At 39.1% G+C, this 19,245-nt stretch overlaps 1 protein-coding gene across 27 annotated transcripts in view; it reads left to right on the top strand.

The window, feature by feature from the left end:
• PDE1C (phosphodiesterase 1C) overlaps nucleotides 1-19,245 on the top strand; it is a 255,121-nt gene that overhangs the window by 190,803 nt on the left and 45,073 nt on the right. Inside the window, exon 19 of one of the 27 annotated variants that reach the window (XM_050325200.1) lies at nucleotides 8,878-17,922. The exons of the other annotated variants lie outside the window; for them this stretch is intronic. Within the exon in view, the coding sequence (XP_050181157.1) occupies nucleotides 8,878-8,891 (14 nt within the window). The 3' untranslated portion in view covers nucleotides 8,892-17,922. Of the gene's footprint in view, nucleotides 1-8,877; nucleotides 17,923-19,245 lie in introns of those variants that run through there. 27 annotated transcript variants of the gene reach the window in all.

The following is a 19,245-nucleotide window of genomic DNA, read 5'->3' on the forward strand; positions in this document are numbered from 1 at the left end:
GACATGATTTTTATCTACAATCCAACCTTTCTTTTTTTTGCCAATTTTTTTTTCTCACAAAGCTAACAACAAATGCAAAAATTATTCTTCCCCACTTGAGACTTGATATAAGGAAGAAATTTTTACAGTGATGGTAGGCAAACAGTGGAACATTTTGTTCAGTGAGGTGGTAAATACCACATCCCTTGAAACTTTCAAGACTAGGTTGAACGGGGCTCTGAGCAACCTGCCCTAGTTGAAGATGTCCCTGCTTATTGCAGGGGAGTTGTAGTAGATGACCTTTAAAGGTCCCTTCTAACCCAAACTATTCTGTTTGTGTGATTCTATAATTATCATTTCCACAGGGTATTCCTACCACTTCCTCTTTTTTTTGTTTGTTTGTTTTTCTTTTTCACACTGGGAAGAGACTCTGCGATGTTTATTGAAAGGTTGCAGTGTAACTCTTTGTTCCAGGGACCAAAATGCAGTTTATTCAATCAAATATACTCTCTCAGCTACAAACTGTAGACAAAAGGTTCCCTTTTTGTGTGTTTGTCCTGGCAACTTACTATTTCAGTGGTAACATGCACGTTTAACACAGAAATATACAGTATATTTACATACTCAACAGCTGCTGCATACAGTTAAAGCCTGTGCCAGGGGTATATGTGGTAAGCAATGCTCCCACCTCGTGGTCAAATCAAAATCCTACGTTTTGACAGGTCTTGGTTTCAATACTACATTCTTCTATGCAGTGCAACACAGTAGAATAGAATATAGTCAGTATAAAATGATGTCATATTATACAATATGCAGCCTTTTAAATATGTGGACTATATTACAGGCTTACCAGAAACTGAGGTTTTAGCTTGCTTTATTTGATTTTGTGCTCTTTTGAAAAAATGTGTCTAATTTAGCAAGTGGCACCTGAGGCAAGCTGGAATTTGCATAGAAGGGTGCATTCTGAAGAAGGTTTTATGCAGTTTTAATAATGCAGTTTATGGCAATTTTAATAGAAGATTAACATGATGTGATCTTTGAAGCTCAATTCAAAGTACATTACTAGCATCTAACAGGGCAAATAGTACCCCACCAAGGTATCTTTTATACTTATGCAAATGATTTTGCAACTTGTCAGGGTATTTTGTGTGTGTAAATCTTATGGAAAGTGCTGTTTTTCCTCTCATGTTGAGACTCATGTGCCTGCTTTCCATTGTTCAGGCCATAGGAGCTAGATACCTAGTTTTTAGGTTGCTTTTTCCTTCTATTTCACGTGAAGTCACAAATATATGTGGCAATTTAAAAATTGTGAATACCATTTGTCTTTATTTAAATGAATATTTGGAATATTCAGGTGCATGGTGGAAAAGCACATAATCACTGGGGGCAACTTAACTAGGGTTTTTTGAGTAGTTACATTTATGGGGAACATTTTTTCATGTTACTTCTGGTCCGTTCCATCCAGTTCTGCTCAGAGATGGCATATGGTTGCATTGCTCCTCAGGGATAACATTCATGGTCCTAGAGGCATGTAGGAACATGTAACTTACACAGAACATTTCCGAAATTCCTCCTTGATTTTTCACCATCAGCCCTTTTATTGCATCAATCAGGGAATGGAGATCTGTGACCTTGCTTCTGTTAAAATCCTTAGCCCATTTAGGAAAATTTGCCTGTGCAATGATGTATATAAATTCTCTGCTTCAGCAAGAGAATTTCAGTCCTTCTTGCTCCCCAGCTCTATGAATTTATGTTCAATCCACTCAAATCAGGCCTATTTTTCCGGCACTTAACCCTGAAAAAGAAACAAGGTCATGCCCAAAGGGAATGACTGAAGAGAAGGGAGAATATGAAATGGCTCCTCAAAAGACATTGGTGACCTTTAAATTGCATCTTATACCTTCCTCACAGAACAACTACTTTCCCATTTGAGCATACCAGCTACAGATATCTTACTTGCTAGGGACTCTGACAAGGTGTGGCATCCCACCCCGAAGCAGAAAGGAACATGCAGGTGCACAGATACTCATGGTCCAAAAGTGTAATCTTTATTACTTATAATCATTACTTGATCCATAGCTAGACAATTCATTCTTTTCTCTGCTTCTAAATAACTTCTTTCCTGTTCTTAACTTCAGAATCTGAGACTTGGAGGCAATAAAAAATGTAGAAGAAAGACAGCAAGTGTTATTAGTTGTAAAGTCGTATTTTGTGTCAGGCTAAAGCATTTAGGAGCTTAAGTCTAATTCAAAAAAAGTGGTTGTCAAAAATAGAAGAGATACTCAAAAAATATAAATGAGAATTTTTGCTTCAAGGTGATGTTTCACAGTTTTAGCCAGCTTTAAGTAAATGGTAAAAATACAAGTTTTGTTTGAGTTAGATGAAAGTGTCAGCTAGATCATTTGTTTCCTCTCCACCACCCCACCAAAAAAACCCTACTCTGCAACAAACACTTTTGCCAGGAGAGAAATAACCCACTTACTTGTTCAGTTTAGTCACTGAACCAAAGAAGCCATTATTTGCCCAGTGCTTATTACAAAATTCTGATTACATATGTGGCTGAACTTTATTGGGTTTGATTATCCTTCTTCCTGTGCAATATTGTATTTTGTTCGCATGGCAAAGTGTTGGTAGTAGGAAGGGCTACAGGGGTGGCTTCTCTGAGAAGCTGCTAGAAGTTTCCCCATGTCTGACAGAGCCAGTTCCAGCCAGCTTCAAGACCGCTGGCCAAGGCCAAGCCCATCAGTGATAGTGGCAGAACCTCCGAGGTAACAGATTTAAGAAGGGGAAAAAGTTACTGTGTCAAAGAAATTGCAGAGAAGAGAGGGGAGAGAAGCAGTCCTGCAGACACCAAAATAATGAAAGAGTGGGGAGGAGGTGCACCAGGTGCTAAAGCAGGTATTCCCCTGCAGCCCATTGTGAAGACCATGGTGAGGCAGGCTGTGCCTCTGCAGCCCACAGAAGTCCCCAGTGGAGCAGAAATCCCCACCTGCAGCCCCTGGAGGACCCTATACAGGAGCAGGTGGATGCCCAAAGGAGCCTCTGACCCTGTGGGAAGGCTCCCTATGGAGAGAGGAGCCCACACTGAAGCAGGTTTGCTGGAAGCACTTTTGACACCACGTGGGACCCACACTGGAGCAGTCTGTTCCTGAGGGACTGAGCCCTATGGAAGGGACACACACTGTAGGAGTTCATGAAGCCTGTGGGAATGACTCACACTGGAGAAGTTTGTGGAGGACTGTCTTCTGTGGGAGGGACCCCATGCTGGAGCAGGGAAAGAGTATGAGTCGTCCTTCCCATGAGGAGGAAGGAGCACCATAGGCAGTGTATGATGCCCTGACCATAAACTCCATTCCCTGTTCTCCTGTGCCCTGTGAAGGAGTAGGTAGAGAATCAGGAATAAAGTTAAACCCAGGAAGAAGGGAGGTGGGGGAGGAAGGTGTTTTAAGATTTTGTTTTACTTCACAATATCCTACTCTAATTTCATTGGTAATAAATTAAATCAATTTCCCCAAGTCAAGTATATTTTATGTGTGACAGTAGTTGGTGAATGATCTCTCCTTACCTTTTTCTCAAACCATGAGTTATATATTTTCTCCTCACGTTCAGGTGATGAGGAGAGTGATAAAGTGGCACCTGGTGTCCAGCCAAGGTCAACCTGCCGCTCATCCTTCTTGTGCCTTGAAAAACACTGGGGGTTTTGTTTCTGTCCACATCTCTTTAGGAAAACAGTGATCTAGCTTTTGCCCTAAACATGTTCAGAGCTTTGAATTATGTTTGATTATCAAATACAGAATAAACTTTAGGACTTAATCTTCTAGATAGCTTTACATACTGTCTAATTTCTTTCATACATGCTTATGCAGAACACTCAAACATTATTTGGTGTAACCAAACCTTTGCCAATGTATTCATTGTGTTTTTATCTGATTTTATATATTTCCATAATATGCTGGTAGGGAAAAACACATATTAAAAAAAAACTAATCCCTTTTGTCACTGATGTTATCCCAGGCCAAGTGTAATGCAAGCTGTCAAGCAAACATAAAACTCAGCATCAATATGAACAGGACTAGAAATTGTTTAGCATCATGAATGATTTAGAGATAATTATGTACGAAAGCTCCAAAAATCAGAATACCTTCTATGTTAATGCCAATTCCCCTCCTAGAAGAATGAATGTTAAGCACTTGGGTTGTCTGCTAAATTAGAGTGATGGTAATTAAATTCACTTACAAAACAAGTATTCAGAACTTCTTCCCAACAGTATTTATTCTTGTTTTCCCTTGCTTTAAACAGGATGCAGGCATCTTTGAGTAACATTTTGTTTTCTTTAAAAAACAACAACAACAAAACGAACAGAAGAACCCCCAAAACACTCTAAAATTTCTCATCCATTAAAAATACAAATAACAAGATGAATTAACTTGTCAGTGCATACTTCTTCTCTATTTCATTGATATTCTGAACTTTGTTTCTTAGGCTTCATACATCTCTGGTGCAATGGAAGAAAATACCATAAGCATATTTCTTCATCGTCTTATATTACCTTTGAAAAGGCTTTCAAATGCCTTTAGCAGGAGACAGGATCATCCAGTGCTGAAAACTGAGCACTTGGACTTTTAACATCTTCATTTTATTTTGAGCACTAGGAATAGCTGTAACAGTGCTTTTCAGGTGGAAAAGCTACAGATTATGACTGAGTCCACTTTAGCACTCAGGAAGACAAGACATACTCAGGCTTTGGGGAAAAAGTTTATAAAATTAAAGGTCAGTCCTGTAAAATTCTGAGTGAGTACACAAAGGAATTAAAGGAGACAGATTAAGCGATCTGCCCCAGCAGCTGCAAATACTTCCATCATTTGTAGTAGGAAAAATAACTGTGTTATTTGAGATGCAGTTACTCAGACTACTATTTCAGCTCATTGTGCACTACATCAGTAGTGTTCTATGATATCAAAGACCATACAAAAATTTGTAATTTCTTTTGTTATTTCACCCAGTGTCTGGATGGAACTGGGTGCTGGGGGAGAGAAGAGCTTGGAATAAATAGTCTTATCCTGAAGAGCCTGGGCTTTTAGTAAGTGAGGGTAGAAGCTGCTTTCAAACACTGTGTCATCTTTGCTATAAACACTTGAACAACCATGCTGGGTCAGACCAAAAGTCTCTTTAGCTCTCCATCACTGACCTGATAACATACCATAGCAGAGATCTTAATGAACAATGATCAAAACCAACACAATGTATGTGTCCTCCCCACACCTCCTGCAGCTTTCTGTCTTCCAGAGGGCCAAGGCAGAAGTCAAATCTCTAATTTCGACTCTGAAGGATATTTCTTCCATTACCCTGGTACTTTTGTGTACTGGTCACTGAGGCAACACAATTCAGAATTTACTTAGGCATTATGTGACAAAGCACATCTTTTTATTGGTTTCAAATTTATTATTATTATTGATAATTTCATCTGGTAACTCCCTTCTTGTACTGCAAGAAACAGTGAGGGATTGTTCCATTTCACATTTTTGGTGCCACTCATAATTTCATTTCCTTTTTATTAAAGTCTCCTTGCAACTCTCTCTTTTCAGACTAAAGAGTCATAGCACAGGAAGTTTGTGCATTCAGCTTTCCTTCAAGTGCAACCCTTTTGCTATCTGCTCTTTATTTTAGCATGTAACATTAACAGTTGCGTTACACATGGAGTTGTTGGGATGTGACAGCAAAATCTGATTTTAATAGAAAGAGAAAACCTGTAGGATTCAGTTTCTTCCTGTAAATTTTCAACAGTGTAATCCTGGATAATTGTGGTGTCATCTTGTGGTTCCTTCAGAATTAAATATGGTTATAATGCTGCAGAAATGCATATTTGAGTAGGGGAAAGAGACACCACAAGCAAATCCCACAAACACTTTCATTCACAGGGACTCAAGCATGCTAAGTAGCTTGTGGGAAAAAAACCCACCTGCCCACAGAATCCTTATTCCACATAACACTATCCTACAGTCTGCATTTATTCTTTTTAGGAGAGAAAAGAGATTTTTCTTTTAAAGCCACTTTGAAAATCATATCTTGTCCTGACATAGCCTGACCTGGCATTGGAGGCCATGGGGATGTGTCCTGAACCCTCTCTGGGCAGCGCTGTGCTTTTGGGAGCTGGAGAAGAAGGAATGGATGTAAAGGGCAGGCATTTATTTGGAGTGGCAAAGCTGGCCACCTTCAGAAGCAGCGCTGTGAGGGGTCAGCTCTCCTGTTGGTTCAACCAGCATCACACCTGTGATTTATGCTCAGTAAGGAGCATGAGTCAATACAGAACAGGTGATGTTTTTGAGTTAGTCTAAACTCTCATGTGAGTTTAAATGCCTCTGGGGTTCTGGTCCTGTCCTCTGTACCTCAGTCTGTATAGATACATAGTTTCATAGTCCAACAAGCAAAAGTTAAAAATGCCTTAGTATAAGCTACAAACTGATAGCAGAAATGACTTAATAATCTCTTTGCGGTGGGTGCAAGTATCACATGAATGGCTGTGGAAGTCACAGGCATTTACATTAGTCATCAAAGGGAAGGCCAGTACTCAACCTTGACAAACAAAGTATGTTTGTCAGTGTCACTGAAGGACTGACATGTACATTCAGGCAAGGATACTTCAGATAATAATGTTGCCAAGTGAACTACTTAAAGTCTTCCTATGTACAGAACACTCCATATTCATTCTTCTTCTTCTTTCAATTACCTCTATCCATACATGCTATATTTGTACTAGAACTATTGTGTTTAAACAAGAAAGAGGCTGAATCACAGCCAAAGTTAAAGTTGTTGTAGGGAAACTGAATTATATCCAAAGGGAAATTTGACTAGGAAACCAGCACATCTGCTCCACCAAGTAGAAAAACAATTCAAAGCAAATGCTGCACTGGAATGTTCTTACTGGAGTTGGTGTTGTAGCTAACAGAAGGAAAAAGCAATATATCATAGAATGTTAAGGGGCTGGAAGGGACTTTAAAGATCATCTAGTCCCAAATTTCCCTGCTATGGGCAGGGACACCTCCAACTAGACCAGGTTGCTCAAGGTCTTGTTCAACCTGGTTTTGAACACTGCCAGTGTTGGGGCATTGACAGCCTTTGTGGGTTGACTCGGTTCTCTACTGGAAACTTCTAAAGTCTGGAAAAAACATTGCATATTCCCTTGTTTCATTAATGGGGATAGGAGGCATTAAAATTCTTGTGAATATGGATGGCATAGTAAAAAGACCGTATATTGGGTGGTACTCGGAGCTCTATTTCATATTCCTGCTGTGATTCAGCAAATCCTTTAAGAGATTCAAATATGTTATTTAGTCCACCCACCTCAAATTATTGCCTTTCCTTCTGGGCCAGTCTTTTCTCTTTAAAATGTTACGTCTAATGATACATGCCACAGGATTGTTATGATCCTGTTAATGACAGTAAATCAGGCTGAACCTTTCAGTTAGGAAGCATTAGGGAAGTGTAGTACTGTTGTTATGGCTGTTACCATTGCCTGTTGTAGTTTATGCAGGAAATGTAACAATTCAGTCTAAATAAATCCAATGAAAAGCTGAAATATTAGTTCTTTAAAACAGTGTCTTAGAATTGCATCAGTGAGCAATTTACAGGGAACTGTCCTGAAAAGAAAGGTCCCCATGCATTTTGTACAGAAGAAAAAGATACCAACTCATTAATAGATCTGTGCAGCCAATGTATACATTCATCACAGACAATGCAATCCAGCAGAAAAGATCTTTGTTTTGGCAGTCCTTTTTCTCCTTTTTCTCCTTTGCCTATATCTACACCTACATAACCTACATATACACGCACATATATAAACAGTTTTCCTGAAAGGGACCAAAAGACATTCTGATATAATCACATCTTCCAAGGCATGCCCAGCCTTACAGATGAATTCATCTCTCCTTGGGCTGAATCTTCTTGGTTGCACTTTCAGACTCTGCTGACATAAGCATTGTCAGAATAACTGTAGCTAAGCAGCATGGACAGCCAATACAGAGTAAAATATTCATGTTCCTGTTTGAAGTTTTTCCAGAGGATTTCTAGAGAGGTATATAAGGACAATTGAATAGAGTGCCCTCTTTAAATAGAAACTGTCCTCTTTCACTAGAAATAAAAAAAAAATTTTCTTGTCTACATTTCTTTCTCTAGGATATCACAGATATCCTTATTGTGAAGATGCACTTGTGGTATAACTACATAGAAAACAGTTATGTTTGTACATTCAGGATAATGTTAGTCAAATATAGTCCAATTATGAGGCCAAAGGATTATAAATATTTGACAGAGGAGGCAAGCAGGTTCTAAACTGCACATATTTTGTTATATCTTTGGCACCTCTCCATATGTAAGGCTATGCTTTTCATTGAAAGCTCATTGGGAGAAAAGGATTTTTAAAATACAGTGCTCTTTTGTGTTTGGAGCATTTTCTTTGCTTAAACTCAAAGCACATAATACAACATTGTTGCCATCTTAAGCAAAAAGATACTGAAAAGCTGTTGAGGAAGGGTGATGATGAGAGAGCCCTACATCAAAGAAACGTAATGGAATCTGTTGATCTAAACATGCTGGACTCTGTTACATGATCTTCTTGATGCCAGAGTTTAAATTCCAACTGGATTAGTCTGATTGCAATAGATTTTGATTTGTTCAGGACAGAATGATACTTCCAGTTGAGCCCATAAGAATTATTGCCTTGGTGTGCCTCACCTTGCACCCTTTCAATGGTTAAGCAAAGCTGCACTGCTTACAGGAAATGAGGCTATCTAAACTGATACCCTTCTTTCTACTTCCCAGATTACCTACCCCTTGGACAAAGGGGAGAAAGTCAGCATTTGACACTTTTTCTTTTTCTTTTTTCTTTTTTTTTTTTTCCAGATACAGAAGAGTAAAAATATATTAAAAAAGAGACTGGAAATCATTTACATCATTTTATCTGAGCTTCTTCATTCCTGTTCTCCTTCTGCAAAGACCAGTTTCTGGGAAAGGCATTAAACAACTTTTGAAATACTCTTCCTTCCACTGGCTACTTCTCAGCTAATGACTCTGGGTTCAAGGGTGGAGGCCTTGGATTTGTTGGTTTTCTATCTTTCTTTCTTTCTTTCTTTCTTTCTTTCTTTCTTTCTTTCTTTCTTTCTTTCTTTCTTTCTTTCTTTCTCTCTTTCTCTCTCTCTCTCTCTCTCTCTCTCTCTCTCTCTCTCTCTCTCTCTCTCTCTCTCTCTCTCTCTCTCTCTCTCTCTCTCTCTCTCTCTCTCTCTCTCTCTCTTTCTTTCTTTCTTTCTTTCTTTCTTTCTTGTTTGTTGTTGTTTTTGGAAGTTTTTTTTGTTAAAATAATCAGGGTCGGATTTCCTTATGCAAATGGTTCCATTTTTCTGGACAGGTCAAGCAAATAGAAGAGGGTCATCTTAAAAAGCTGGTATTGCCCTTTGCTATGACTCAGCTTGTGAAAACAACACTAGGATGATGCAAAAGAATATAAAAGAAATTTTAAAAAAAGAAAACTTGATAATATTTTACTGTTAGTCTTTTCCTTCTCCCTGAGAGTCTTTTCCAATTGCTAGCAGACAGAATTTGATATCAGTTTTAACCTTGCTGTAGAAGATTTTCTTAAGAAGAATGGTGGACTTGTAGAGTCATTTGATTATTTTTTAGGGTTTGGTATTTTCCCAGATAATAAAATGATAGCAACATCTTTTTGTTTCTAAACAGCAGGCAGACTCACTCAGCCCTTGGTTTTGTTCTCTTTTTGAAGTTAGGACAGAAATAATCCATGAAAGCAATATCCCCTTGGGGCAAATTCTGTTGTCAGACTCTCAGAGCAGGTATTAATATATGGCTTGATGTACCTGCTTAACTTGAGATTGCATGTAATTAGCTGTTACCCACCTTTTTTCATGGGCCACTAGTAATAGTTGTTTGTCTGACGTGAAGATCTAGGAGAAGAGGGACAACAGGGCATCACATGGATCGACTCTTACTTTCACCTCTGTATGGTCTTTCATCACTGACTGAATGGTCAGGCCAAAGAAAAGGAAAAGCGTTGTTGGATAAGTATGGACAGACAAAACCAAAAGAGGAATGTATGAGAAACATCAAACATATATGTGTTTTTCTGGCTTGGGATCTTGATAGGGATCCAGTTAATTGTATGCAATTTTGCCTGTTTATTCAGAAACCAAGATATGTACATGTACATACAACTGGTTTTGCTGAACACCTTTCTGTTCAGGATGACTTCTTGCTGTGTTAGTCACATATGTATTTTACAAGGAATCAGACTCCTGTCATGGATCTTTTCTGTGTAAAGAACATGCAAAACATTGGCTTAGGAAGATAAACCTTTGTTTCCTTTTCATGTCCAAAAGCACAGAACTTTAAACCCAGAGTCTGGGGCTCCATTCCTGCTTACACTGTGCATGTACAGGGATGAGCTTCTTGTGACACTAGTAAAAATTACATCAGTGAACTCAACCTAAATCCACATTTTAAATATGAATACCTTCTCACTTAAGAGTGTTTGTATCTGGGATTTTCATTATTGAGGCTAGAGAAATTTTGACTTCTTTCTTTGTACACAAGAGTTTGAATTTGTTCAAAGCCAGAGATTTAATTAGGTTCACACTGTGGAAAGGTTGCACTTCAATAACATGTTCAGAAAGAAGAAGTACAAAATAATTCTTGAAGTTCTTAGAACTTGGCAGTTGTCTTCACTGAAACAGCTCATTTAAATAAAATATACGGAGATACAGTGTTCCCATTCATGAGTTCATGGTTCAGTAGAAGCTCTGGGGTAAATTTTTGAGGAAAGTGTAGTGCTGTGAAGACAGTAGCTCCACCATCAGCACTGAGCACGCTGCATGTTGTGTGACAGGCAGAGGGTTGTGTCACCACTTAGCGCTTTCCTACTTCCTCTTTCCCCTCTTCCATCAGCATTCAGCCCCAATAAAAGTGGTAGAACATGACTTCCAGCTCTGACCAGGGTCTTTGAAGGCACACTGATCAATAATGCAGAAGTAAATACTTCTGTAGTGGTGACTCACTCTCTGCTTAGTAAGATTTCTTCCTCACATCAGGGGGAACATACCCTAACCGAGTGTTTGGTCAGAGGTGCAGAATGATTTAGTCAATATTTTTTAAGTTACACTTACCTTTTATAGTGACTAAAGATGCCTTAGATTATGCGCAGTAGAATAATAACAGTTGTAAAAAACACTAAATCTTTTCTTCATCTGTTTCTGATGTATGTATTTTCTTTCTTTCTGGGAGTGACTTCTTTCAGACAGCAAAACCAAACAGCTTAATTCATGCCTGGTCAGTTCTTGTTTCTGATGCATAGGTGTGAAATCGGGGGTTATTCACTATTGGCAGGAGCTAATAATGGAAGTGCCAGATGTGCTGTCTCTTGGGGACTGCAGATCAGAGTTGCCATTCTAGAAGAGATGCTATAGGCAAAGTTATTGGTCTAATAATAATAATAATGGCCAGTCTTCGCGAGCGAAGATCCGGGGAAGGTCTTTCCACCTTCCAGCCTGCGCATTGGATTTTTTAGGTGAGACACAGTGTGCGCGGAACTGAGCCCACCCTTTAATCCTAAGGTTCATCTGCCGGGGCCAAGCGAGCTTGGACGGTGGCAGTGAGGTCCTTAAGACGTAGGTGGGTTGCCTTTAAGGGCTGACGAGCCCCACCTACCCGGGAGTGGCCCTGACCGGGAATCGAACCCGGGTCTCCGCGGTGACAGCGCGGCGCCTTTCCATTAGACCACCAGGGGCTCCTATTGGTCTAAGCACACAGGTATATAGCAAAATGTTTTGTAATGCACTGACAGTCAGCTAACAAGCTCCTGTTTTTAACTCATCTGTGTAATGTACAGTGGATTATTGGCATTCTAAGAATGTTTTGTTGTCATGTAAAAAAAAAAATTGTGTGAAATCTATTAGATGGGAGAATATATAAAGTGACATCTAGAAATTGAAACCCTACAAAGAGACTAGGCCAGGTGACAGTATATATTGTGGGGTTGCCTCCCAGGATCACACCTACATTTCCTTACTTTGCCCCCGCCACCTCCCTGAAATACTCTGCAGCACTGTGCTAGTGCATCATGAGCCAAAGAATGATATGTTTAGATACCTCCCAGTTAAACTTGAGATCAGTCACTGTGCAAATGTGTGAAAAAAAATAAAAAATAATTTAAAAAATTACATAATTCCTTTCTCTTATTTTATTCCATAGAAGGAAACAATAAAAAAATGTGGAAATGAATTAGGTGTTCATCAGCTAATGGCCTATGTTTATAAAAAGTGAGAAAGGATTTCTGGTTTTACATCTTTACTTAGCTTTCCCTTGATATATAGAAATGTTTTCAGATACCTTACTTTTCCAGCCTCAGTAAGACTATGCAACCAGTTAGAAAGCCAGAAAGTCTGCAAATATAGGGTCCATACCATTTGCCTCATGCTGAAATTTTACAGAATTATTTGGCAGCACCCACCTATAGGCACAAAGGTGTCTTCTGGTGCTAGATTGCCTTTCACAGAGGGTGGCACAGGCTAGGAAGCTGTGTGATAAAAATAGCACTCTTCTAGCTCTGCACAGAGACTGCTAGTGCTCTCAGAAAGCTCTGCCTTGCTGGAAGAGCACCATGTCTTCTGCTTCCCAAAAACTGTTGTATAATTTAGGAGGGAGGATCAGGCACTTTACCTTCTTGAAATAGAGAAGGATGCTATTGCAAGTATCCCTATCAGTGTTTTGTCTTTTATCTGGGACTGATGTTCAGGGAACTAGCAGACCTTTGACTCATGATGACATAGTGCTTAAACTTCTGGAAACACTATAATAAAAAAATAAGTGTCAATATGTTTTCATAGAATCAGAATTGTTTGGGTTGGAAGGGACATAGAGGACATATAAGGTTATCTATTCTAACGGCCCTGCAATGAGCAGAGATATCTTCAACTAGATCAGCTTGCTCAGAGCCCCATGCAACCTGACCTTGAATGCTTCCAGCGATGGGGCATCTACTGCCTCTCCCGGCAACCTGTTCCAGTGTCTCCCCACCTTCATTGTATTTTGTTCATTATTTAAATGGCTCAAAGGGTGACAGTTCACTGGGCTGCACTCAGTCATTTGAACCATGCATTTCTGTGACAATATGCAAGAACTATTCACACATGAGAAAGAAGGTATTTGTTTGTTTTTGTTTTTGGTGGGGTTTTTTTGTGGTTTTTTTGTGTGGGTTTTTTTGGGTTTTTTGTTTTTTATAATGTGCAAACCTGTGATATGTGCTCTCAAAATACTGAAGTCCACAGCTTTCCTTACTGTTGCAACCCACCCCAGAAAGGGGAGGGTAACCCCTCAATAAATAAATTAATTAATAAATCCCTTGGGGTGGATCAGACTGAAATGACACTGAATAATTGGTAAATGTATATATGTAGAGTTTATTTAGGAACAATTTTGTTTCAAAGGATAATCAGGTATGTGGCCATTTTGGGTGTTATCATTCTATAACAATACAGCAATATTAAAGCATCTATAGCAATAAAGCAACATTAGAGCATAGCAATATGATACTACTTAAAGCATAGCAATATTAAAGCATAGCAATATAGCACTATTATTAAAACATAGCAATATTAAGGCATCTATAGCAATATCATCTACAGCAATAAAGCAAACATTAGAGCATAAGGATAACACTTAGGAAATGCATAAGGGAAGGAAAGGGGAAGAAAGAATAAAGATGGAAAGATGTATTTAGTCACCACCCAAGGGGTCCAGTGATGAAAGCTGGTAGTTGCAGCTTCAATGTCTTGTTAGCTGAAGTGGTGGTCTTGATCTGTTGGGGCTGGGGGAGGCCTCCCACAAAACTCAAAGATGTTATGAGTTATTATACACTTCTAACTCAGGTGGAAACACCTTGTACCTCCACAGGGTGGGGAGTTAAACAATGGGTAGTGCCACAGACCATGCCATGAGCCTCTTCTTAGCCTCTGCCCTTCCTCAGGCAGGTATCTGCACCCAGGATAGCTGGACAATGGCACCTACTTATCTGATCCTTCAGCAATATTCAAGGGGTGTGGTGGGCTTTGCTGGATGAGCAGTTGCTTCTTTTCAGTTTGGAAAAGTCTTTTGGTGATCTTAGAATGTGTAAATCATTAACTGTTTCAGTCTCTGACATTTACAAATTACATATTTTTTTTTAATTATATGGTCAGATTTCTGTGTTTAATGATAAAAGATTATTGATGTCACTATAATCTTTCCATGTTTGAGAAAAAAGATAGATGCCAGAAGCCATTTCTCCCTCTGGTAATAAGTGGTAGATTAAAAAAATAAAAGACATTTTGCAATTTTAGACTTAAAACATATTTCAGAGCAGTCAGTCTAAGCAGATTGATGCACATCTAAAAATGCAGCCTTTTGTATAGCTCAAGCTGGTGTAAACATACTACCTATTAATACAGTAGGATGTTTAGCATCAGAATGAATCTGACATTTGTGAGCCTGGTTCCTGATGAACCAGGGTGAATTAAGGAGGCAAATTCCTTTTTCTAGGTGTTTCTTTTTTTCAAGCATAAATTTTGTGGTTGAAGAGAAGCTTTCCAAAATGTAGTTGATTATGCTGGACAAGAATATGCTGGTGTTTTTGCAAACTACTCTTTGAGCATATGTACTTGCAAAGTCTTAGAAGCTCAGTCTTACACACAAGTATATTTCAAACTAGTGATGCCCAAAAAGGCAGATAAAAACTGCTTAGAGACAGAGTTTTATGCCTTTAAAGAGCAGGTATTTATTATTAAGTGACGTCAGAGAGCCCCCTGGCTCAGACCAGGCAAAAAGAGCTCCGAAGTGGCCAGGCAAAGGTAGGTAATTTATACAGTTTCTGACTATGATTACAACATATTCACTACGTATTCATATTAGATTACAATATTCATAGCAGGTGGAGTCAGGGGCGGGTTTTGAGGCATGGTCTTCATTTTGGGGAATGATTTGGTGGCACATCCAGTCTTACTTCATCGGAGGGTCTCAATTTTACTCCTCTTCGTCGGTGACCTCTGGTGAACTTCTGAACTTTCCATTGTTTCGTGTTCTATTTGCTGAAGCTTGAAGAAAGCCTTGGCTTCAGGCCTATTTTACCTATTCAAATGTCTACCTTAGCTCATTTGTCTATAATTTACTACCTCTGAGCAATTTGTACAATGTTCTTTTTGGGTTTAGGTCTGCTGAATTTGTGCAGAACAAAATTTCCTTTGAGTAAGGTAGAAAACGGGGGGGGGGAAGAAAAGTGGGTCTTTGCAGTAAGATGCTTGATTAACCCTTCTAAAGCCTTGTTTCACTTCACTAGATAGCTGATAGTGCTGTGCTGCTTTGTAATCAGGAGGTCTGTGAGCTCACCTAACTAAAGGTCACCTCAATTTGCTGTTAGTCCTTGCAATTTCTGCAGTGGCTCCCAAACCTGGCTTTTAATTAAAAAGCACAGTAGCCTATTCAAATTAGAAAAGACAGAACCTGACAAGTACAGTACTTATTTTACTTTAACTAGAATAAACTAGTATATTTCCAGGAACTTGCAAGATGTTCTTAAATATTTCTTATTGTCTCCTTTTCCTTAATATTTTATTTTAAAATAATGAAACTCCTCATCCTCTGATGATCCATACTGTATTGTAGCCATTTATACTCAGCAAATGACAGCAGAACTGACTCTTACACTTTTTTAATCCTCACCTAATTAAAAACAGAATGATGCTGTGCTTTCACATGTGTCGAACCAGTGTGATCTCAGAGCTGTGCTGGCACAGTGTCTGAACATCAGCATTTAAAAGCAGGAACATGCTGGCTGAGGAAGAGAAGGAACCCTGTGGCACTGACTCCACACAAATCACTTTGGGGAGTCGACATCAGTGCTGGTCAGATAGAATAGAGGAAAAAAACCCTGTGCTTTCACATTTTAAGACATAAATTCTTCTCTCTCTGAAGTGGGTACAGAGGTTTTTCCCACTTGTGTTACCTACAACATGAGCAGGTTTGCTCAGTCAGTCTCAGTTTAGTGTCAGTTGTGCATCCTAATATGGTGCTTCTCCTGCTTCCATGGATAGACAAGTTTGTGATCCCAAATATCTTTTTTCCTGTCTGATTACTGTGATCAAAGCAGGAGCAGCACAGGTACCACTGCCAATGCCATTATTTTCAGTTAAAATTAAATGCTGTCTGTACATTTTCACTTGCTGAGGCTGCCTTCCTGTTGCTGCGACATCTCTTTTGGCCTCTAGCAAGCACAGAGAGTTCTGCTCTTTACCCAAGCAAGACCAGGATGTAGGCCTGTCTTTGAGGCATCAGCTCTTCCTGCTCTGGGGACTTGACCACCAGGTAAAAGGAAACAGAGCTACTTCCAAGCAAGGTAGCTGAGGACTTGAAACTCAGTTTTAGTGAATTTATTTACCCTTATACTTAAGTGCAAAACAGTGTTTTCTCACAAGCCTCATTGCACAATCTTGGCATTTTGTATTATTTTATTCTTAAACACCTATGTATAGGTACTTACAACACCCTGGGTTTAGATGCTGTCCAGTGGTAGGAAAAATATACATAATCCCATTGTCTTTGTTGGTGGTTGTAGGAGTGAATCTATGGGGTTTTCTAGTGAAAAAATCTAGCAGTAGAATGTCAGAGGAGCATTTGATTTCCTTCTTGCTTGGATGGTATTTTTATACATTTTTATATACAATTTTTTAAAATCTTTACTATTTTTATTGTAAACTTCTGGTTGGTTTTTTTACCAGGTCGTTCTGGTTTACAGGCTCAGATTCTCACAGGAATATTTTGCTACCCTCTTCTCCTCCCTATTCTTACCCAATAGAAAAAAGTCATTGCATTTGCAACATCAGCTTAGAGCAAAATGACGCCTAGGGCCTGACCACCCTTTTAGTTGCACTGAAATCAAAGGAAATTGCATGAAAGGTCTGCTGGTCCCACTTCAGCATCTGGAGGTAAAGGCTAAACAACCAGAACATATACAGCTCACCACACACGGGGTGTTATCTGTAAAGCCAGTACATGAGGGTGGGGCCATCTTCCTTTGCTGTTTTAGGAGTTTAACCACCATGAATTTCATAAATGGGAGACTGTCTTTGTTCTGATGATGCTACTCCTTGTAGGCCCTTCAAAGTCATTCCATAGTGCACTGTCTACCTTCATCAGGAAGGAAGGGTGGACACTGTGGCTTATCTGTGACAGTAGATTTCATAGCTTTTGTGGTTTTAACCCTACAGTAACAGCTTCTAAATAAAGTTAAGGAATAGTAAACCTCTTGGTAGGAAGGATAAGGGGAAATTAACCAAATTCAAGGATCTTGGTCTTATTAAAATAACATTTTCTTGCTTGGCATTTTGCAGGAAATTCTATGTATGAAGTTATATGTATGAAGTTTAGAGTATGTTTATGTTAGCAGAACTGATAATGGAGATGTCTTTCTTGAACTGAATTAAAATAAACAACAGACGCTTGTTCTCTAGCATTTTTCAAGGAAGAAAAAGGCAGGTATGCTATTTTCCCCCAGGACATAGAAAACAAACTAAAATACATGCTGACAGCAAAATTCAGTGCAAGTTTGCTCTTGGGACTGGGTGAGTAGGGTAATGAAAAAAACCTATTTGGCTTTTTAAGACTCATAAGGGAAAAAAATGGGAAAACAAAATTAATGATACCATGCAGTGACAAGTATTCTCAATTGTTCTGAGATTGATTTTAAACAATTTGTATTTATTGTTAGTTCTTGATTTGAAAGAAGAGGCTTGCAGTCTCTAAAAAAATTTTCAACATTTCCAGTTTTTCTGTAACTGAGTCCATGTATATTCATCCTATTACCAAATAAAAACAGTGAGGTCTGCACTCATTTGAATTAAAGTTGTAGATGGGCTAATTTTGTCTGGTTCTTTCTACATCTGATCCAGGCGTGGTACTTGCTGTTTACTTTTCATCATTCAGCTCCCCTTTTTTTTTTTTTTTTAAGCATAGCGGGAACCTTGTTTAGACAGCAGTTATTTCTTACCACTTGCCCTCACTTAACTTGAGGAGGGGTTAGTGTCATTACCTGATTTCTAAAGATAAGGGAATTGAGGTAGAGAATTCAACTGGCTTATTTAAGGACCCCAAGGTAAATCTCACCTTTCCACTTTTCTCTTTTGACTCAAATCACAAGCCGTAAGAGTACTTAAATAAAGAACAACACACCACACTCATGCCCACTGAAATACTTGCTCATTTGGTTCTTTTTAAATGTGCCACTTGAAACATGACTATCAATCTCACAGAGCTGGTGTCCTGCGCTACAGTTTTACTTATAGATCTCCTTTTGCACCATTACGTTACATCTCTACATAGCACCTTCTAGAAAGTAACTTAATCCACTTGTAGACGTGGGTGGTGCCTGTGCAGGAGTCATCACAACACATAAGTAATAACCAGAATTTTTGTGTAGCACTGCTGTTTATCTGTTTGATCTTTTCCTTTAAGAAAACCCCAAATGTGATAAAAGTCATGATAAAGAATGTCAGAAACCAAGCCATTCTCTCAGAGATGTTCATTACAGGCATGAAAGGCTTTGTGCATTCCTTTGGCCCAAAATTCTACTTCTAATAAACTCCTTTCCTCTCAGGGAGGTACACTTAAGAACATCCCGTGTGCTTGTCACTGTAGCTGCTTGTATTCTCATACCTTACTGGCTTGGTACCTCCAGTCTAGTGCAAGTAGAGATGAAGCTAAGCTGCCAATTTCTGTTAGATGTTGAGGGTGTTTGTGTAGTTGACTGTGATAAAAAATGCTGTTACATAAGCAAGGAGGGAGAAAAGATGATTTGGAGAAGGCATCTGCTGATTTGGATGATTAACCTCCACTTGCAAATTCAATATCAGAGTTCTTTCTCTGACCATGACATAAATCTCCAGAGCCATCCCCAAAGGTGATGTCAGCCACTTGCTGAACCTCCACAGGAGCAATGTAAATGTTGTGTGCCTTCAGAACCATGCAGGACAATTGACAGTAAAACTGTCAATTGCCAGTTCTGTGAGGACACAGACATAGCTGAAGGGAAAGCAGTCTGAGATCTGTCAACAGTTCATAGATCCAAAACTTAAGAACATGAAACTTCCAGGATCAATAAATTGGGTATCTCTGCCCAAACCTGGTGATATGAATATTTGAAATTGATTCCTTTAGATTGAAAGGGCCCCAGAAGTGAGA

Source organism: Myiozetetes cayanensis, unplaced genomic scaffold, assembly GCF_022539395.1.
Source record: "Myiozetetes cayanensis isolate MyiCay16 unplaced genomic scaffold, myiCay2020 scf1, whole genome shotgun sequence".
In the NCBI taxonomy this organism is placed as follows: domain Eukaryota; kingdom Metazoa; phylum Chordata; class Aves; order Passeriformes; family Tyrannidae; genus Myiozetetes; species Myiozetetes cayanensis.